Source organism: Ambystoma mexicanum, chromosome 5p (assembly GCF_040938575.1).
Source record: "Ambystoma mexicanum isolate Mex_15411 chromosome 5p, UKY_AmexF1_1, whole genome shotgun sequence".
Taxonomy (NCBI): domain Eukaryota; kingdom Metazoa; phylum Chordata; class Amphibia; order Caudata; family Ambystomatidae; genus Ambystoma; species Ambystoma mexicanum.
Window position 1 is genome coordinate 934,267,632 of NC_090930.1, and position 16,126 is coordinate 934,283,757.

Here is a 16,126-nt window from a genome sequence, read left to right on the forward strand (position 1 = left end):
TCTCTTGCTCCTTCTGGTCTTATGCTGATGCCACCCAAATCACTTTCAGGTTGGCCAGCAACACTCCTTAGTGCCTATCACGATTTGCACTGTTTCTCCCCTTTCCAGGGTGGTTTTCTTGGCAGTGGCCCGTGTCTTAATCCCTTAAATACTGAAATGTCTTACTTGGGCTCATTCATGCCTCCCATTTGCCTGATTCTATGCCCCCAACCCCCACGCCCTCCTTGGTTCAGTCTGCTCTAAATCTGGGCCTTATCTGTGGTGGGTTTCTCTCTATATTCTTGAACTCTCTTATACATCTTATTTCCAGCTCACCTTTCATTAATTTCCCTAATAGCTTGGAGGTAACTAGGTCCCTAGCTAACTCGATACTGAACTATTGAAACAGCCTCTCCCTGCACCTTCCAAGTCCTCATTCCGATTGCAGCAGATCACAGAGAAGAAGACTGCTAGGCTCACCTCTGGCCTCACACCTAGGGACCACTTAACATTCACTCTAAAATCTATTCCCGGCTCCCTGTGGAAGCCAGAATATCCTTCAAGACCCTCTGCATCATTCACCGTGCCTAATAAGGCTGTGGACTACATTACCCCGAGGACAAGGAGCATTGCACAAGAGGTATTGTCCCTCAAGGATACTGACATCTCCTTCCTACAGATCCCTCATCATGTGGAGATCCAAGAGGAAGATATTAGGGGACATAACTCTTGCATTACTGGTGACCATCTCTGGAACTCTCTACCTACCAGCCTAATAAAAGAAGACTATCAACCTCTCCGTTCCTTAAAATAAAACTCTTTAACTCATAGGATATCCATCCTGCCCTCTCATTCTCTGAATGCAAAGCTTGTCTCCCAGACGCCTGCCAGCCAGGCAATCACTTCCTGGTAATTGATTTTAGCTGCCTAATGACCTGCCTCCTGCTTGGTCTCTTGGGCAGTTTTATGCCTCGCCTTTCTCTGCCTCTTGCTGACACCTTCTTGTGCTCCTTGGGTTGTGTGGGTCTTCCTAGCTTTCCCCTCGTTGTAAGTACTTCTGCCTTTTTCCTGTGCTTCAAGACTCTTTGCTGTTCTCTGCTCCTTCTTCCCTGTTATTCCCATGCTTGCTTTTACCTTGATTACTGATTCACTTACCATGATTGATATGTATTGCACTTGTGTCTACATAGCATTGATGTTTGTATCAGCGGGTTACTCTGTGCTCCTGGCACATCACACCTCTTCCTAACCCCTTTAAGTTCCCAGGTCTGAAGTTTCAAAGGCTTTCAAGATCCCTCTCTTCTTTTCCCCTCCCTCTTCGACCTGTGGCACCACAAAGTCACTGGGGGTCATTACAGGGTTGGTGGTAGCCGTTTCGGTAAATACAGGCACGGCTGCCGCCAGAGTAATTTTTTTAGCAGCACCCAGCAATGGGGATGTACCGGGGCATTTTAGCCCCAGCGGACCCGGTAATTCCCCTTCGCCGGGTGCCGGTAAAAAGTAATCCCCATTCCCATTGAGTCCCATAGGACTCAATGGGAATGGGGAGGTCGCTACCACCGGCACCGTTAATAACGGTCCCGGTGGTACCGTGTAGGTCTGCTTTTGGGTGCCATTTTGCCCGGCAGGTCAGACCTGCTGGGCTGAAAGGCACCCGCTCGCAGACCTCGTAGTTTGCCGGTCCGGTAGCAACAGTACCGGCAAGCTTACCAGTACCATTGTTACCGGACTGGCAACCTTGTAATGAGGCCCACTGTGTTTACAGATGGTGGGCCTCATTACAAGTTTGGTGCTATCTCTGCTGTAAATCTGCTGAGATACCACCAAACTTAAATACTGTTACTGGCACTTGGTCCAGCGGTATTACAGCTCGAGTACAAGTGGTGGAGGTGGTGTTAATCCCCATTTATTTGGAGTCCGTAGGGCTCAATGGGGCATTTTGGCAGAAGTAGCATGGCAGTAATTCCACCAAATCAGGCAGAAAGTTGGTGGATTTACCTCCACCTTATTACCTCCAGTGGGAATGCGGCAGTATGAGGTAATACCAGTGCATTTAACCCGCACCACCCAACTCGTAATCAGCCCCTCTCCCCTGGGGGTCTTATAAATCAAATAAATAGATAAGTAAATAAGGAACATATTTGAAATGCACGAAGGGACCAGGCTTCTGACCCACTGTCTATTTTTTCTTCCAACAGATAACATCATCAAGAGAGTATTTAACATTTTGAAGTTTACCTGGGTCCTTTTTTTGGCAACGCTGGATAGCTTCACAGCATGGCTCAATTCAATTTCACGGGAACACATCGATATTTCCACTGTCCTTCGGATCGAACGGTGCATGCTGACCAGGGAAATCAAGAAGGTACCTGCCTTTACACATGTCTACAAAATTCCACGTTCTTAACTGATAAACCTTTGGTTACTATTGTCAACAAATGAGAAAATGGCAAATACTGGCATACACTGGTGCCACGTATTTCAAGATATTGAAACCCTTGCCATGAGTCTTGTTCTCACCATTTGTGATCATTGTTGGTTAACTGATTTCTTGATTCATTTCAACAATTATTTAGATTTGTTGCCTTTTCCTGTGGTGAAAAATCAATTGAAATTTCTGCAAGTCTCTGTCACCATTTGAATGGATCCTCTTCCTCGCACGGAACAGTTTTGACTATGAAGGACATGTTTTATATGCATACATAAAGCTTGGCTCAAGGCCAATTACCACTACTTCTAAATATTAACATAGGAGATCAGTTAAACCAACTTTCAAAGTTTTATGTAATTATTTCAGAGAGTGTGAGGTTTATGCAAACACATCATTCGGCCACTTGGGGGATCAGGTTCAATGAGCCGTAACATCAATCTAATACCTAAAACTCTGTTTTACATCCTGCCTCATTTTCATTGATTTCTATGGCTGAGAGGAGGCATGGATCGTACATTGTGATTCCAACTCACCCTTCCTTTCCACTGTACCAATACTGCAGCATTTGTGCCAGCATGCATTTTCATTCTATCACAAATACTGGGGATACCTAGGGACACCAGCAAATAGCAGACAGAGAACATTGTAAATGGCACCTGCAATACTTGAATGGCAGGTGGTGTTTACTCATTTTGCACAGCCACCTTTTTACACTCCACTTTTGAACTCCACCATGCAATAGTGGAAATGTATGCAGACCGGTCCTATTTACTCAGAATTGTAAATGTAACAGGTCCCCTCCGTGTAATTTACACAGCACTCAAACATGAGCTCCTCAGTGCTCCCAACCCTATGCCTCTTCAATGGTACAGAATGGGGGTGTATTATTTATGTACCCTCCATAGCTTTTCTGCTGACGGCTCCAAAAAATAATTGTTTTGTTTTCTGTGTTTCATTGATTGGCAGGAAACAGAGTGAACGAATTCTTGTCGAAGCCGCTTTGTTGTTCACATATATTTGTGTATGTGTTGGTGGTTGACATCTTTCATACTAGAGTTGTTTCTATGGTACCTCACTTCATAGACATTGGGTGGGGTTAAAAGGAGAATGATATCTGTAGGTGAATTATACATTAAAATATTGTACGTACGCCTAATTTGATTACCTTAAGTTTTCCAAACGGCACTTTATTTGTATGTGGCTTGATCCTTTATCAACAGAAACCATATGTTTTAGGAATGACATTCTGTTGAACAAAGGATCATGTTAATACGAAGGTAAAGGAGACAAGTGTACATTCTTTGTGCAACAAAATGCTCTCAATGCTTAAAGTTTGATGACCTGCCCTATACATCTGCTTTTAAGAAATTGCACCTATCTAGTACCCAGCCACCCATCATAAATGGTATTGTAGTCTTGCAGATTAGTAAAAAATACAAGACCATTCTGATATTGCCATGTAAATGCATTTCTTGTAGTTCAGAAACAAAGCCTGCTGTCCTCAGTGAAAACAGACAGATGTTAATATTAATATTAATATTAATAAGAGATGGGGGTGGATAGTGGGGAAGGCTGGGGGTGTCTGGACATTTCTACTTTTAAAAAAGAGCTTAACTCAATGATGTTTTCTGCATGACATCTACATTTTGGTTCATTTTAAGGTCCCAGCTTAAAAGCAGCATGATACATACATCCATGACCTTGTAAATTAAATTGTGCAATTTAAACAGTTTTTACTTTCAATAATGATCTGACCTCATGTTGGTGTGTCCCTAGATAATATTATTCTTTGATTTATAATTTTGTAAATAACTTTGCATTGTCATTTTCCTCATAGAGCAAGGCAGCACGCATGCAGAAGCACATTTAAGATACATTTTGTCTTTCAGTAAAGCTTACAAGCACAGCATGATTTTCTTAGAGAAGTATGAATGGTGAATTTCATTTGGACTTTGTTTTGTCTGTTTAGCATTAATTATTTTTTTTCAGTGCAAAGCATCTTTCTGACCTTGTTTTATTTACTAGAGAGGATCACATAAAATCAAATCATGTTTAATAACTGTGATCTCTGTCCCTGAAAATCACATTGAGATAATTTTGATATCAAAATCTTAGATTCCCACAGCCTGTATTAAAAAAAAAACGGTTTAATTATTGCACCTGAAGGAACTTGAACGAAAAGACCAATGATTCACACTGTAACACAATCCTTACCTGTTAGGTATTATGCCTCTTGTAATCTGAATTTAATGACTGAGGATATGTTCTCCATGCTGTTCTATAGCGGGGGAGGTTTTCCACAACATCAGCACATACTACATGTCACTATTTTCTGAAACAGAGTTTTGAAGCATTATTCTGGAAAGTTTGAGGGAAACATCTTCTAAGTCACCTATGAGTGTTGCCTTGTGTACATATATGTGCTGCTAAGGAATTGAATACAACAACACTTAATTGAAGGCTCCTTTCCACATCACTATCATGGTCAGAGGATGATGTAATATTGATAATTTACCAATCTTCTACTCTTTTCCTGAACATTCCTCTGAGCTCTCTATCAAAATTTCAAACTGTCTTTCTGCCAATACATTTTGGATGTCTTTGCCCTCTCTGATGCTGAACTCTTACAACACAGAGGTGCTCTTCTTCCCTGCCAATACTCTCTCATCTCTACCCCTGCCTATCAAGTTCCGACTTCACACTCTCCCCTACTCCTCTTCAGCTAGAAACCTCAGCATCATCAATGAACCTTCTCATGCTTTCACTACTTTCATCTCTAAAATGCAAATGGTGGCTCGCCTCAACCTCCTAAATGTTAGGAAAATCAGAAAACTACTTCCTTTCAACACTGCCAAGCATCTCTTATGCACTCTTGTCTTCTCTTAACTGGAATACTAAGCCAGCATCCTCTTTGCTCTCCCCAACTATGCTTTCTGTCCTTTTGACAAGATCGTTACATTTGCTATCAAGATTCTCTTTCAGCTCCCCCACTTCGCACCTACTTCTTCATACCATCACCAGGCTGGATGGCCGATGATTCAAAACAGGGTGACATTTCACAAATCTATCTATGGTAAGGCACCGCTATATTTATCCTCCTCTATGATCTCTACAAGCCTTAGCATAATCTCAACTTTGTCACCTCAACTACCCTTGTGGCACCTCGTCCTCCCTGTGCTTCCTCTCGCTTCTTATCTTTCTCTCTTCTTGCTTCACTTGCATGGAATTCGCGTCTCCGGATATCTGAGAAACAGTCCACACTGATTTGTTCAAAACCAAACTAAAAGCTTACCTCCTCGCTTCCAAGGTACCATCTTAACCATACCTCTCATCTGCCTTCTAGCAAGCATTTTCCCCTTGCCTCTACCCTGCCACTGTCCCTCACTTTCTTTGCCTTCACTCTAGAACTTCATCCATCATGGTCACATGATATGATATGATAAGTTATTTATAACATGCCTGTACACAAGTCATTCTAGGCGCAACAAGACAAGGGGGGGATACAGAGGAAGGACAAAACAAACGATCTTACTAGGCCTTGTATCATTCAGATTGTGTAAGTTCAGAGAACGCAAAATGCAGGGGGAGGCTGAAGGGGGAAGTGCTAAGGAAGGGGGCGTGTCATCAGGGCAACATTGCTCAGAGGATGAGCAGCAAGGGAAGCACGGCTCTGGGTAAGTGCAAGGAAGCAGGGGACTGTAGGGTTCCAATTACAGCCCCTAAGTACATGGTAGGCCGGAGGCATTGCAGGGGGGCCTGGTCACGGAGGAGCCTGGTACCCAGTGAGACTCTGGGGGAAGCCAGGCAACCAGTCAGTACAGGATGGTCCGCATGGGAGAGAGAGAAAGCAGAGGCAAAAAGGAAGGTCTTGAGCTGCTTCCAGAATTTCAGTTGGTCCGGCTCAAGTTTGAGAGGGTCAGGGAGACCATTCCAGAGGGAGGCAGCTGCAGAGGAGGGAGATATACCCCCACTCTCTGCCTGGAGAAGCGTCTTACCCTCAGAAAGTTGGAGGCAGATGAGCAAAGAGATCTAGAAGCGAGGTGTTTTGTAAGAGAAAGTTGGATGTAGTGTGGGCCCCACCCCCAGAATGCCTTGTGGACGATGAATAGGGTCTTCAACTTGATCCTTGCCGCCACCGGGAGCCAGTGGAGGGATTTCAGGGCTGGAGAGAACAGTCCCTGGGCTTGAGGCCAAGGACAAGTCTTGCAGTCCTGTTCTGGATTAGTTGCAGAGGGTGGAGAGTAGAGGAAGGCAGTAGTCCAGCCTAGAGAGAACCAGGGCTCTAGAAACGGAGAGTTTCTGGGGGGAAGTAATAAAAAGAAGAATAACTCTGAGGAGGTGCAGTTGGTAGTGGGCCATCTTGGCAAGGTCTGTGATGTGAGCAGAGAAGGAGAGAGTGGAGTTGAAGATGACACCAAGGTTTTGACTCACAGGAAGGCGAAGGAAGAAGGCCAAGGTGGGCGGCCAGAGTGAAAGAGGGGAAGCAGGAACAGGGGTACCACTGAGAAGGATCTCAGTCTTACTGGCATTAAGGCAGAGATTGTTGGAGGCACACCAATCTTGAATAGCGCAAAGACAGTCTGGAATGAGCGAGAGAGGAGAGGAGGCTAAGGGGAGCCTGAAAGAGAGCTGAGTGTCATCCACACAACACTGAAAATTAGAGGAGAATGTAGAAATCAGTTTGGCCAAAGGGGCCAAGTAGACATTGAAGAGCCAAGGTGAGAGGATAGAGCCATGGGGAACACCACATGAGGAGAGGAAGGTGGTGGAAAGAAAGGACCCAAGTTGGACCTGGGAGGGTTGGTCCTGGAGGAAGGTGGTCAACCACTCCAGGGCCTGATAGTTGATGCCCAGGTTCTCACAGAGTTGATTGATCAGGATGGCATGATTGACTTTGTCAAAATCAGGCCACTGAGATGCAGGCTTGGATGCCCTAAAACAGCTGGCCATACCACCTACCTGCACTTAAAAATGTCTAATGTTGGTTGTCCTTAATCTATGTCTGTCCACCCATGAATTTTCCACAGTGAATATTCTATTTACTCTCCTCCACAACCTGCTCAGAATGTCACTTGAACTCACCCCATTGTAAGAAGCTCACTGCTTCCCCTCAAATCGGATTTCTTATCTATTGTATTTTCTTTTGTGATCAAAGGCGCATAGTTCATCCATGTATATATAAAATAAAAAATTAACATAGCATGATGTACAATAGGAAAGGATGTTGTGTTACAGTATAAACTGTTACACTACAAGAGAGGTTGTCTTCAGGCATAGTACTTCCAGACATTATCTCATTCTAGGTGGGAGGATTCCCACTAATCATAGGCAGGACAGATATCAGATTGCTCTGATCATGACCTTTTGGGACAGGGTTGATCTCCATTTTTAGAAAAATAGACAAATATTTCAATATGATTCATCAGATAGACAAGATGATTGCACAGATGGCAACAACTGGATGAACATTCAAAATGGTGGAGCTTGTAATGTGTATCAATGGAAACAAGAAAATAAATCACAACATAAGAAAATGGGGGAAAGAAAAGAAATAGGTAAAGGAAGAATAAATAGCTTGATGGAAATTGATGGAAAGATGGACGCAAAGTATATAGAAAAAGAGAATAAACGGGATAGTAATAGATAAAGAGAGAAAGGAAAGAAACTACATGGATTGATGGAATGAAGAAAATGGTAGAAAGAAAAGGTAACAGGAAAAAGAAGGATAGAAAGAGATTGATAAATGGAAGAAAGGATAGAAGAAAGAAGATCATGTGAAGTGACTAAAGAAGCATAACGAAAGAGAAGGATGGAGACAAGTAAAGGAGAAAGAAAGAAAGAAGGAAAGAAAGAAAGAAAGAAAGAAAGAAAGAAAGAAAGAAAGAAAGAAAGAAAGAAAGAAAGAAAGAAAGAAAGAAAGAAAGAAAGAAAGAAAAGTCAAATGGAAAGCGGAACAACATATCAGTGATGAACAGTCCTGTTACTTCTTGAGAATTTAGTTAATTTCAGAATTCTATCATTCCACTTGAGAGATGAATGAGGGTTCCATCTGTCACGTGTATCATTATTACTTTGTAAAAGGAGGCATGCCGACAACTAAAGTGTGGGAAAGATGACTGCCTCGAGGAGCCAAGTGGAGGCTCTTTTTTGGCTAATTGCCATATTTCCTTTCCAATCTGTTGCTGTTTCTCAAGGTGACACTGATGATTACGTCAAAGATTTAAAAAAAATATGCACAGCAGTTCCCCTTTCAAGAAGTGGTAGGCCCCCAGTTTGGGAGAGGAGTGCATAGTCTCCATGTAATTCTTAACTGAGTACCTCATTTGTATCATTCTCTTCATCCTTTTGACCAAAGTATAGCAAAGATAGGTCACATGATTTCACCACTGTAGGCCAAACACCCACATCAATTGAAGCACACTGATTCAGAACACATAGGATGTTATTTTGTGAAGCAAGTTGTGGCTACAAAGCAAGTCACATGAAGCAAGGATAAAAGCATGCAATGAAAGCTATTGTGGCAACTAGGATACTTGAAATCGTTAGGGGGGGAAGGGGAGTGTTTACATTCCTCATGGAAACACGCTCACCCGGTAACAAATGCCTCCAGAAAGGCATTTCCAGCCTCACATCCGGTGCTCTGATGCACAAAAGCAGTCAGGGAAGGCCTTGGAAGGGATGCCAATAAGGTATTGCTTATTTATCACTTTCATGTGCCTTTTGTACTTTGCATAACTTTTCAGGGTTGTCAAGGGAACAGTGTGGTTCATTGCAAAACATGTTATACATGTTATAAGCAATTTCTTATATATATATATATATGTATATATATATATATATATATATAACGGACAATATTAAGTAATGGAGCTCAATGATTTGACGTATGCTTTGAAAAGTTTTGTTGTTATTGTAACATAGTACTTCATGCAAAGAAAACATAAAGGACTACAGAATGCAAATATAGATATTGCGCTGCATGCAGCATTTTTAAAAAGGAAACAGCCGCGGGAATAGTTCAGGTTCTGCTGCCCCAGTGCTGGTATGTGCTCAGTTGACTTCAATGGAGGAAGATGAACCGGAGCAGGACTTTCTTCCAAGAGCTTTACTCTAATAGCTAACATGTCTGAAGATGCAGTCACCTTATTTCTTGCCAATGTATCCCTTGACAGAGCCACGCGGAGCCTCTGTCTGATGCTGAGTCCTGATGCGGCCGGCAAACAACTGCCTATGTTACCAGGGTTGTCTGACTTAAATTGTCCTTAATCGTTGCAGGGCAATGTTCCAACCCGGGAAAGCATTCACATGTATTACCAGAACCACATGATGAACCTGTCCAGGGAGTCGGGACTGGATCTGATTGACGAGAAGTCGGGTCCTGGTTCGGGTATGCCAAATTCCGAGATGATGGGAGGCCAACGGATGGACAGTATGGATTCCGCGGCTTCCCATGACAGCATTTCCAGGTATAGAGTGAATGAATGGCTGTGTGTGCTCTAGTAATAGACGTGTATGGAACATATGCGCTGCCACCAGTAAGACACAACGGTGTGTATAATGTGCAGAGTGATTTAGGGAACTGGGCTCAGTGTGATCTGTACCATGTTGCACTCCAGCAGAGACCATTTGGTTGTCAGGTTCCTGAGTCATCTGGGGCTGGGGTCAGTCTAAGGTGCTGCCTTTGACAGCTCTGTTAATCATGTGACATTTGTAAAGGCTCAGAGCACAAGCAGTGCACATTGTGCAAGCCCCATTTCCACGCTTGCTCTGTGCATGGCATAAGATCAAGACTGACAGGGGGAACCTAGCAATACAGGATCAATTGCAAGCATAAGCTGATGATCCCTCTATTGTCGGTACAGTTTGACATACTGTTTGGCACACACATGCACACAATAGCTCTCGAGACTGTGGCCTGGTCTACATAAACTTTGTAGAGGTGCAGTGCAATTTTGTTAGCCCGCTGAAAGAATGCATTGCTACAATGCACATTTTCACAGGTGAAGTATTTTCCCTTGTTGAAAATGGCTCTGCAGCAGTTCAATATTTATGTATCATGCATCGGCCTCTATGAACAATATCAATGTATACTGGTTATTTTTGTTAAGAAATGGGCTTGCTGTAAATTTTGAAAATGTTACATTTACGGAAGGATGAAAATGTTATGGTACTGGCACTAGTCACTTTTTTTCAAATTGTCATTTCTTGACAGCAAACCACAATTTAGTTGCACTGCATGCACTAAAGTGTGGTGGGCTTTATGCTAACACAGAGTACTCAAAGAGTCGATGTTCATTGCTTTATAGAAAGGGTTTTTCTAAACAGATAGTTCTTTCATCTAAAGAAAGTTGTTCCTATGTGGAGGTTACTGATGGGAAAAGCGAGATGGCTGCCAGTGAGTAGTACTCAGCATTAAAATGACTGTGTTACAATCACAGCGTTCATGCTACCTGAAAGGTACCTAGGCATCTCAGGTGAAAGGTCCGGGGGGGGCAGCAGGTGTGGATTCCCAGCATCCCTTGTCTCGATTTCCTGCTCCCACCAATGCGGGGCACTGAAAGTAGGAAAAACCACAGACCAGGTTATCATGCCATGTTCTTTCTAGAGAGGGGTGCTTGCTACCTTTTTTGTGCAATGCGGGACACAGTTGTAGAGCAAAGTTTGGATGCAAGGCCAGAGCACTCTGCAAGCTCCTGCCCAAGCTTCTGCTCCCTAGGTATACCCATAATTGTCCGTAGTTTACACTGTCCAGGACACACGCGCTTCGATGTCTGTTGCTTGGCTTATCCCTATGACTCCTGCACGAGCACTGCGTCAAGTATTTCAATATCGCCCATCTTTGTTTTAGGTTATATGTCTTTGCTACACATTGATTTCAATTGTAATTCCACCTACTGCCAATAATTGATATACACACATCTATTCCCAAACACAGTTATCAGTAGACAGTGCCGGCCTTAGTGGCAGCAGTGCCCCGGGCAGAAAAAGAACAATTGTTTCTTTTTGTGGTGGGAGGAATGTCATTTTAAAATTAAATGCAATTGTGGGAGCCGGCGCATTTAACAACAATAGGGTGCTGAAGCACCCTGTTCAGATGATTATCGCCCCATTCCTGCGCCGGAGCAGGGTGGTAATTATCTCAATAGGGTGCCAGCACCCACGAGGGTATTTCATTTCAAAAGGACACTTCTCCACTTCTCCAACCACGCCAACTCGGGGTAGCCCTTAAAAGGCTCCCCCGAGCTGGCGTGGTTGGAGAAGTGGAGAAGTTTACTGCTACATTTCTTTGAAAAACACAGCATGTGTATTAAAAAGTGAAGTAAAATGTTTAAGAAACACCAATAAAAAAAGTTACAAAAAAAATAAAAAGTGAAGTAACGTCTTTGTTTTTTACTTAGGTCTGACCTGAATATTGATCAGGCTTATCCGATTCCATTGTTGAATCCTACACTAATTAGCACTTTACATTTTGAGAACACTATCTATTTTGATTTTCACTTATTGATTGAAATAGATCCTTACTGCCTTGTGAAAGAGGCCTCTGAATGTGCTTTTAAGTGCATGGAAATTGCTAATATGTTGAGACTAATCATCCAGGACTATGCTTTGAGGCTGTGCATCAGGTTCTAGCCACTGCCTCTGCTGCTTTGGTACTTCTCTGACTCTTTCGGTCTGGGGCGTCATTCTCCTCATGCTTAAGGAATGAAAGCAGATCTGTTTTTCGAATTAGCTGGGATTTAGATCTCTTGGACAAATCCAGCAGTTGGAAATACCCCATACGCGGCAACAAGCGGACCTGATTTGTGGTCCATTTGATCGATTCTGGTTGATATTTTTCATGTGCCCGCATCTGAATCTTTAATGTATTCATTGGAGGGATGATGGCAAGGCCAACGTTATTAGACTATTCCCTCTATAGGACAGCCAGAAGCCATTGGGCCTCATTACAGGTATGGCGGTAAGGCAACAACGGCGCCGGTATCGCTACTGGCACCATTGCTACCATACCGCCATACTAGGAGTTTTGCTCGCAGGTGCCCTTGCAGCCACGAGGTCTAAGCTGGTGGCTGTACCGGCACCCGCAAGCAGAACATGATGATAGCACCGGTACCATTATTAACGGTACCGGTGCTGCCACTCTCATCATTCCCATTGAGCAAAACTCCTAGTATGGCAGTGAAGTAGCAACGGTGCCAGTAGTGATACTGGCGCCATTGTTGCCTTACCGCAATACTTGTAATGAGGCCCAATGTCTTTATTCTCAATGAGCACTTCTCCTAGTTTGATTACATTTTTTCATCAGCTTTGCCCAAGATTCCTTGATTGACAAAGCTGCATTTGTTTAGTGCCACCCTAAAATTCACAAGATCAATGATGAGTGTGTAAAGAAATATGAAGATTATGAACTCAGTGAGCATGTAAGAGGTAGTAACCCAGTGTAGCAGCAAATTAAAGAGTGATTAAAGATGCTGTTTAAAAGAAAAATCTAAGACTAGCACTCAAGAGGTGTAGAATATGATCTGGTGCAGACGATTGACATGTTCAACAAATTGAAGGAACACAGACTATCATGTGTCCAACAATGCAGAAGAGAATTGCTATTCTACCTGATTAACAGGGAGAACCCTCATATTGAATCCCTCACCACTCTCTATATGGTGACTGAAAGAAGTGCAACATAAACTTTCATAATCTTACAATAATATTTCTAAGGAGGAACAAATCATTCCTTCCTGACTCCTAAAGCAATTATTTATTTGTAGGGGTGTTTGCCAGGACTGAACCCCAGGAACCTATTTCTGAGCACTAATACTTATTGTCTCATATTCATTTCAATCAGGAAATGGTGTTTTCCCAACTTAATTTTGTCAAGTGTCAGTCAGTCTTAGCCACACAAAATACAACAATAGGCGTTGCCATGTTGGTGGTTTAGAGATAATGATCCAGTTGTTCACGAATAACAATGAGCCCGAAGTTAACAGGGCTGGGCCTTCCATAGTCAGCCGGCTAAAGCAACAGCAGCCAGCGTTGTCATAGCAGGGTGTGTTGCTCAGGAATTTGGTTTGGGCAGCAGGTAGGTAGTCATGGTGCCAGGTGCAGCTCACTAGTTCTGCAGCAGGCACACAAATGCATATGTGCCAGTAACAGTATTATGCAGCTTTTGCTGCACCTCTGCAGGTATAGGCACACAGCGGGCACATGCTGGGCCTTATTATGTCTGATACTTCAATTTTTCTTCTTGTATGTGGCCAGTGTGGGGTGCACCAATCCGAAGGCATGTGTCAGGCTGCCAGCCCAATGAGTTTTAAACACATAGGCCCTCATTAGGACCCAGGCGTTAAGGGGTTTACGGCGCCGTAAACGGCGCCGACCCTTAACGCCTGATTCCAAGGTGCCTTTGCGGGATGGTGATTTTAACGCCTGCTTATTGCAGGCGTTAAAACCCATACCGCAAAGGGACCTTGGTGCTAATTACGCCACCATAATTTACGGTGGCGTAATTAGCACCTTTCCCCATTCCCATTATGCCCTATGGGGCAAAAATGGGAATGGGGAAGGGTAAAATGGGAAATGGGGATTTACCGCCCCACTCACCTTGGAATGGGGCGGTAAATCTGCCAACCACCATGGCGTAAACATAGTTTACGCCATGGTGGTAAGGATACGACCCAGGCGGTAACTTACCGCCTGGATCGTAATGAGGCCCATAGTGGTACTTGACTGCCATTGATGCCCTAGAATCATCAGTGCCTTAGTAGGGCATAGGGTCCCTTGGCACTGACAAGACGACAGTCACCCGCCAAAAGCACCATAAGAGGGGCAAGAACAGGGAAGAGGACACTGCCAAGGATGATTGTCTGCGCTGAGTGCTTACTCATGAAAGATCTTAGTGAGTTGTTTGACAAGCATTTTGTCCATCACTTTAATATATTTAGAACGCACTTTTGCTTTATTTTCTCTGACTAGACTGTCAAAATGTTCCACTTTTCACCTATAGAATTGGAGGACATTATAATCAAGGATAACGTGTTTAAAGAAGCAGTTCAACATTTGGTGTCTCATTTTAAGACACTACTTGATTTTAGGGCTAATTTGGTATAGATCATTGATGAGGGCTGGATTGCCATACTTATGATTCTTGACCTCTCTGCAGCATCTGATCTTGTGGACCACTCTTTGCTGCTGCGAAAGGTTGATTAAGCGTAGTAATTGCCCTGATTTTGCATCAGCTTGTATTGGATCTTTTCATGGCATACGCCTCTCAAGAGTTTCAGTTGATAAGTTTAAGGCACCACCAGTTCCACTTCTTTGTGGTGTCCCCAGAAGTCTTGTCTATCCCCAACACTCTCTAATGTTATATGCGTCCATTATTTCATCTGTTGGACAATGTTGGGGTGACATATACCAACTATGCTGATGACACGCAGTTGATCTTTGAGTTGACAGGCAACTGCAATCTCTACTCATCTATTATAAATAAAACATATTAGCTTGTCCACACGTGGATGGATATAAATTCCCTGTGCGCTCAATGACGGTAAAACTGAGTTGCTCATTGTCACAACTTCCAAACATCTGAACAAGCTAGGTGCGAGATATAATCACTTTAAGATCGCTGAGTATATCATACATGTTATGTCGTCGGTTAAGACCCGTGGGGTTTATTTTGACTTCAATTGTCCATGAAAAAACATATAGAACACACAAGATCAACCTGTGCGTATACCGTCAAACTGATTAAGCAGATTAGACCTCATATATCTACTAATAATCTGACTTTTTTGGTTGGTGTCGTGGTCTACTCGAAAATTGACTACTGTAACAGCTTGTTGACAGATACTTCAAAAGCAAATTTTAACACCTTGCAGGTTATACAAAATCCTAGGCAGGATGGATCATGTCACAAAAGCCAGAAGAACACTTTACTGGCTGCCGGTGCGTCACAGCATCTCATATAAAATGTGTACTCTTACTTATATGTGTCGAGCTGGGAAAGTCCTGAGCTATCTCACTGATCACCTGCACAATGCTCCCGTAACTAGATCATTCAAATCTAACAGAGAGAACAAGCTTCTCCATCCCTTCTTTAAACTTAAAAACTTTGGGGGAACAAGTTTTAAAGTGTGGGCGTCTGTTCTTTGGAACAATTTACCAGCATGCCTCCTGGGCCCTGCCTAATGTGCTTAGCGTTAAGAGCTATACAATACATACACACTTTTTTAAATCCAATGATTTATTGGTACCCATGGTAATGTTATGACCTTCTGGCCTTCCAACACTGTTTTGCTGCCTGACCTTTCTTTGTTCGTGCTGTCTATTTGCTCTTGTCTGTGCAAACTAAAGCCCACGTAGAGTTGCATGCAATAAGAAATATATTATAATAATAATGATATTAATTACTATGTTATGTTATTTTGACATGGCTGGTGCACACATCATGCCCCAATGAGTCTTTGGGAGTTGCAGCTGCAACCACATATATGTTACCAATGGAAGTAGCATTGGGTGGAGGCAGCAGGTGGGCATTGAGCTGCTGTTATGATGTATAACTTAGCACAGGCATGCTAGAAAATATTTGGGCCCTGGCACTTATTTACTCACACATTAAGAACTGTCCTGGAGTGACATAACATCTTTGTAATAGTAAAGCAAAGGTTCACCTGGAAATATCTGCTCACTGATTAACACATGATAATTGCTGGCCACTGCAATGAT

The 16,126-nt window shown here is 43.1% G+C and overlaps 1 protein-coding gene across 8 annotated transcripts in view; it reads left to right on the top strand.

Moving 5' to 3' along the window:
- The window catches only part of PIEZO2 (piezo type mechanosensitive ion channel component 2), a 1,512,892-nt gene that overhangs the window by 1,312,270 nt on the left and 184,496 nt on the right, over positions 1-16,126 (top strand). For all 8 annotated transcript variants that reach the window (XM_069613375.1, XM_069613368.1, XM_069613370.1 and 5 more), the window contains 2 exons: positions 2,178-2,344; positions 9,686-9,876. In XM_069613375.1, coding sequence (XP_069469476.1) covers positions 2,178-2,344; positions 9,686-9,876 — 358 coding nt within the window. The remainder of the gene's footprint in view (positions 1-2,177; positions 2,345-9,685; positions 9,877-16,126) is intronic.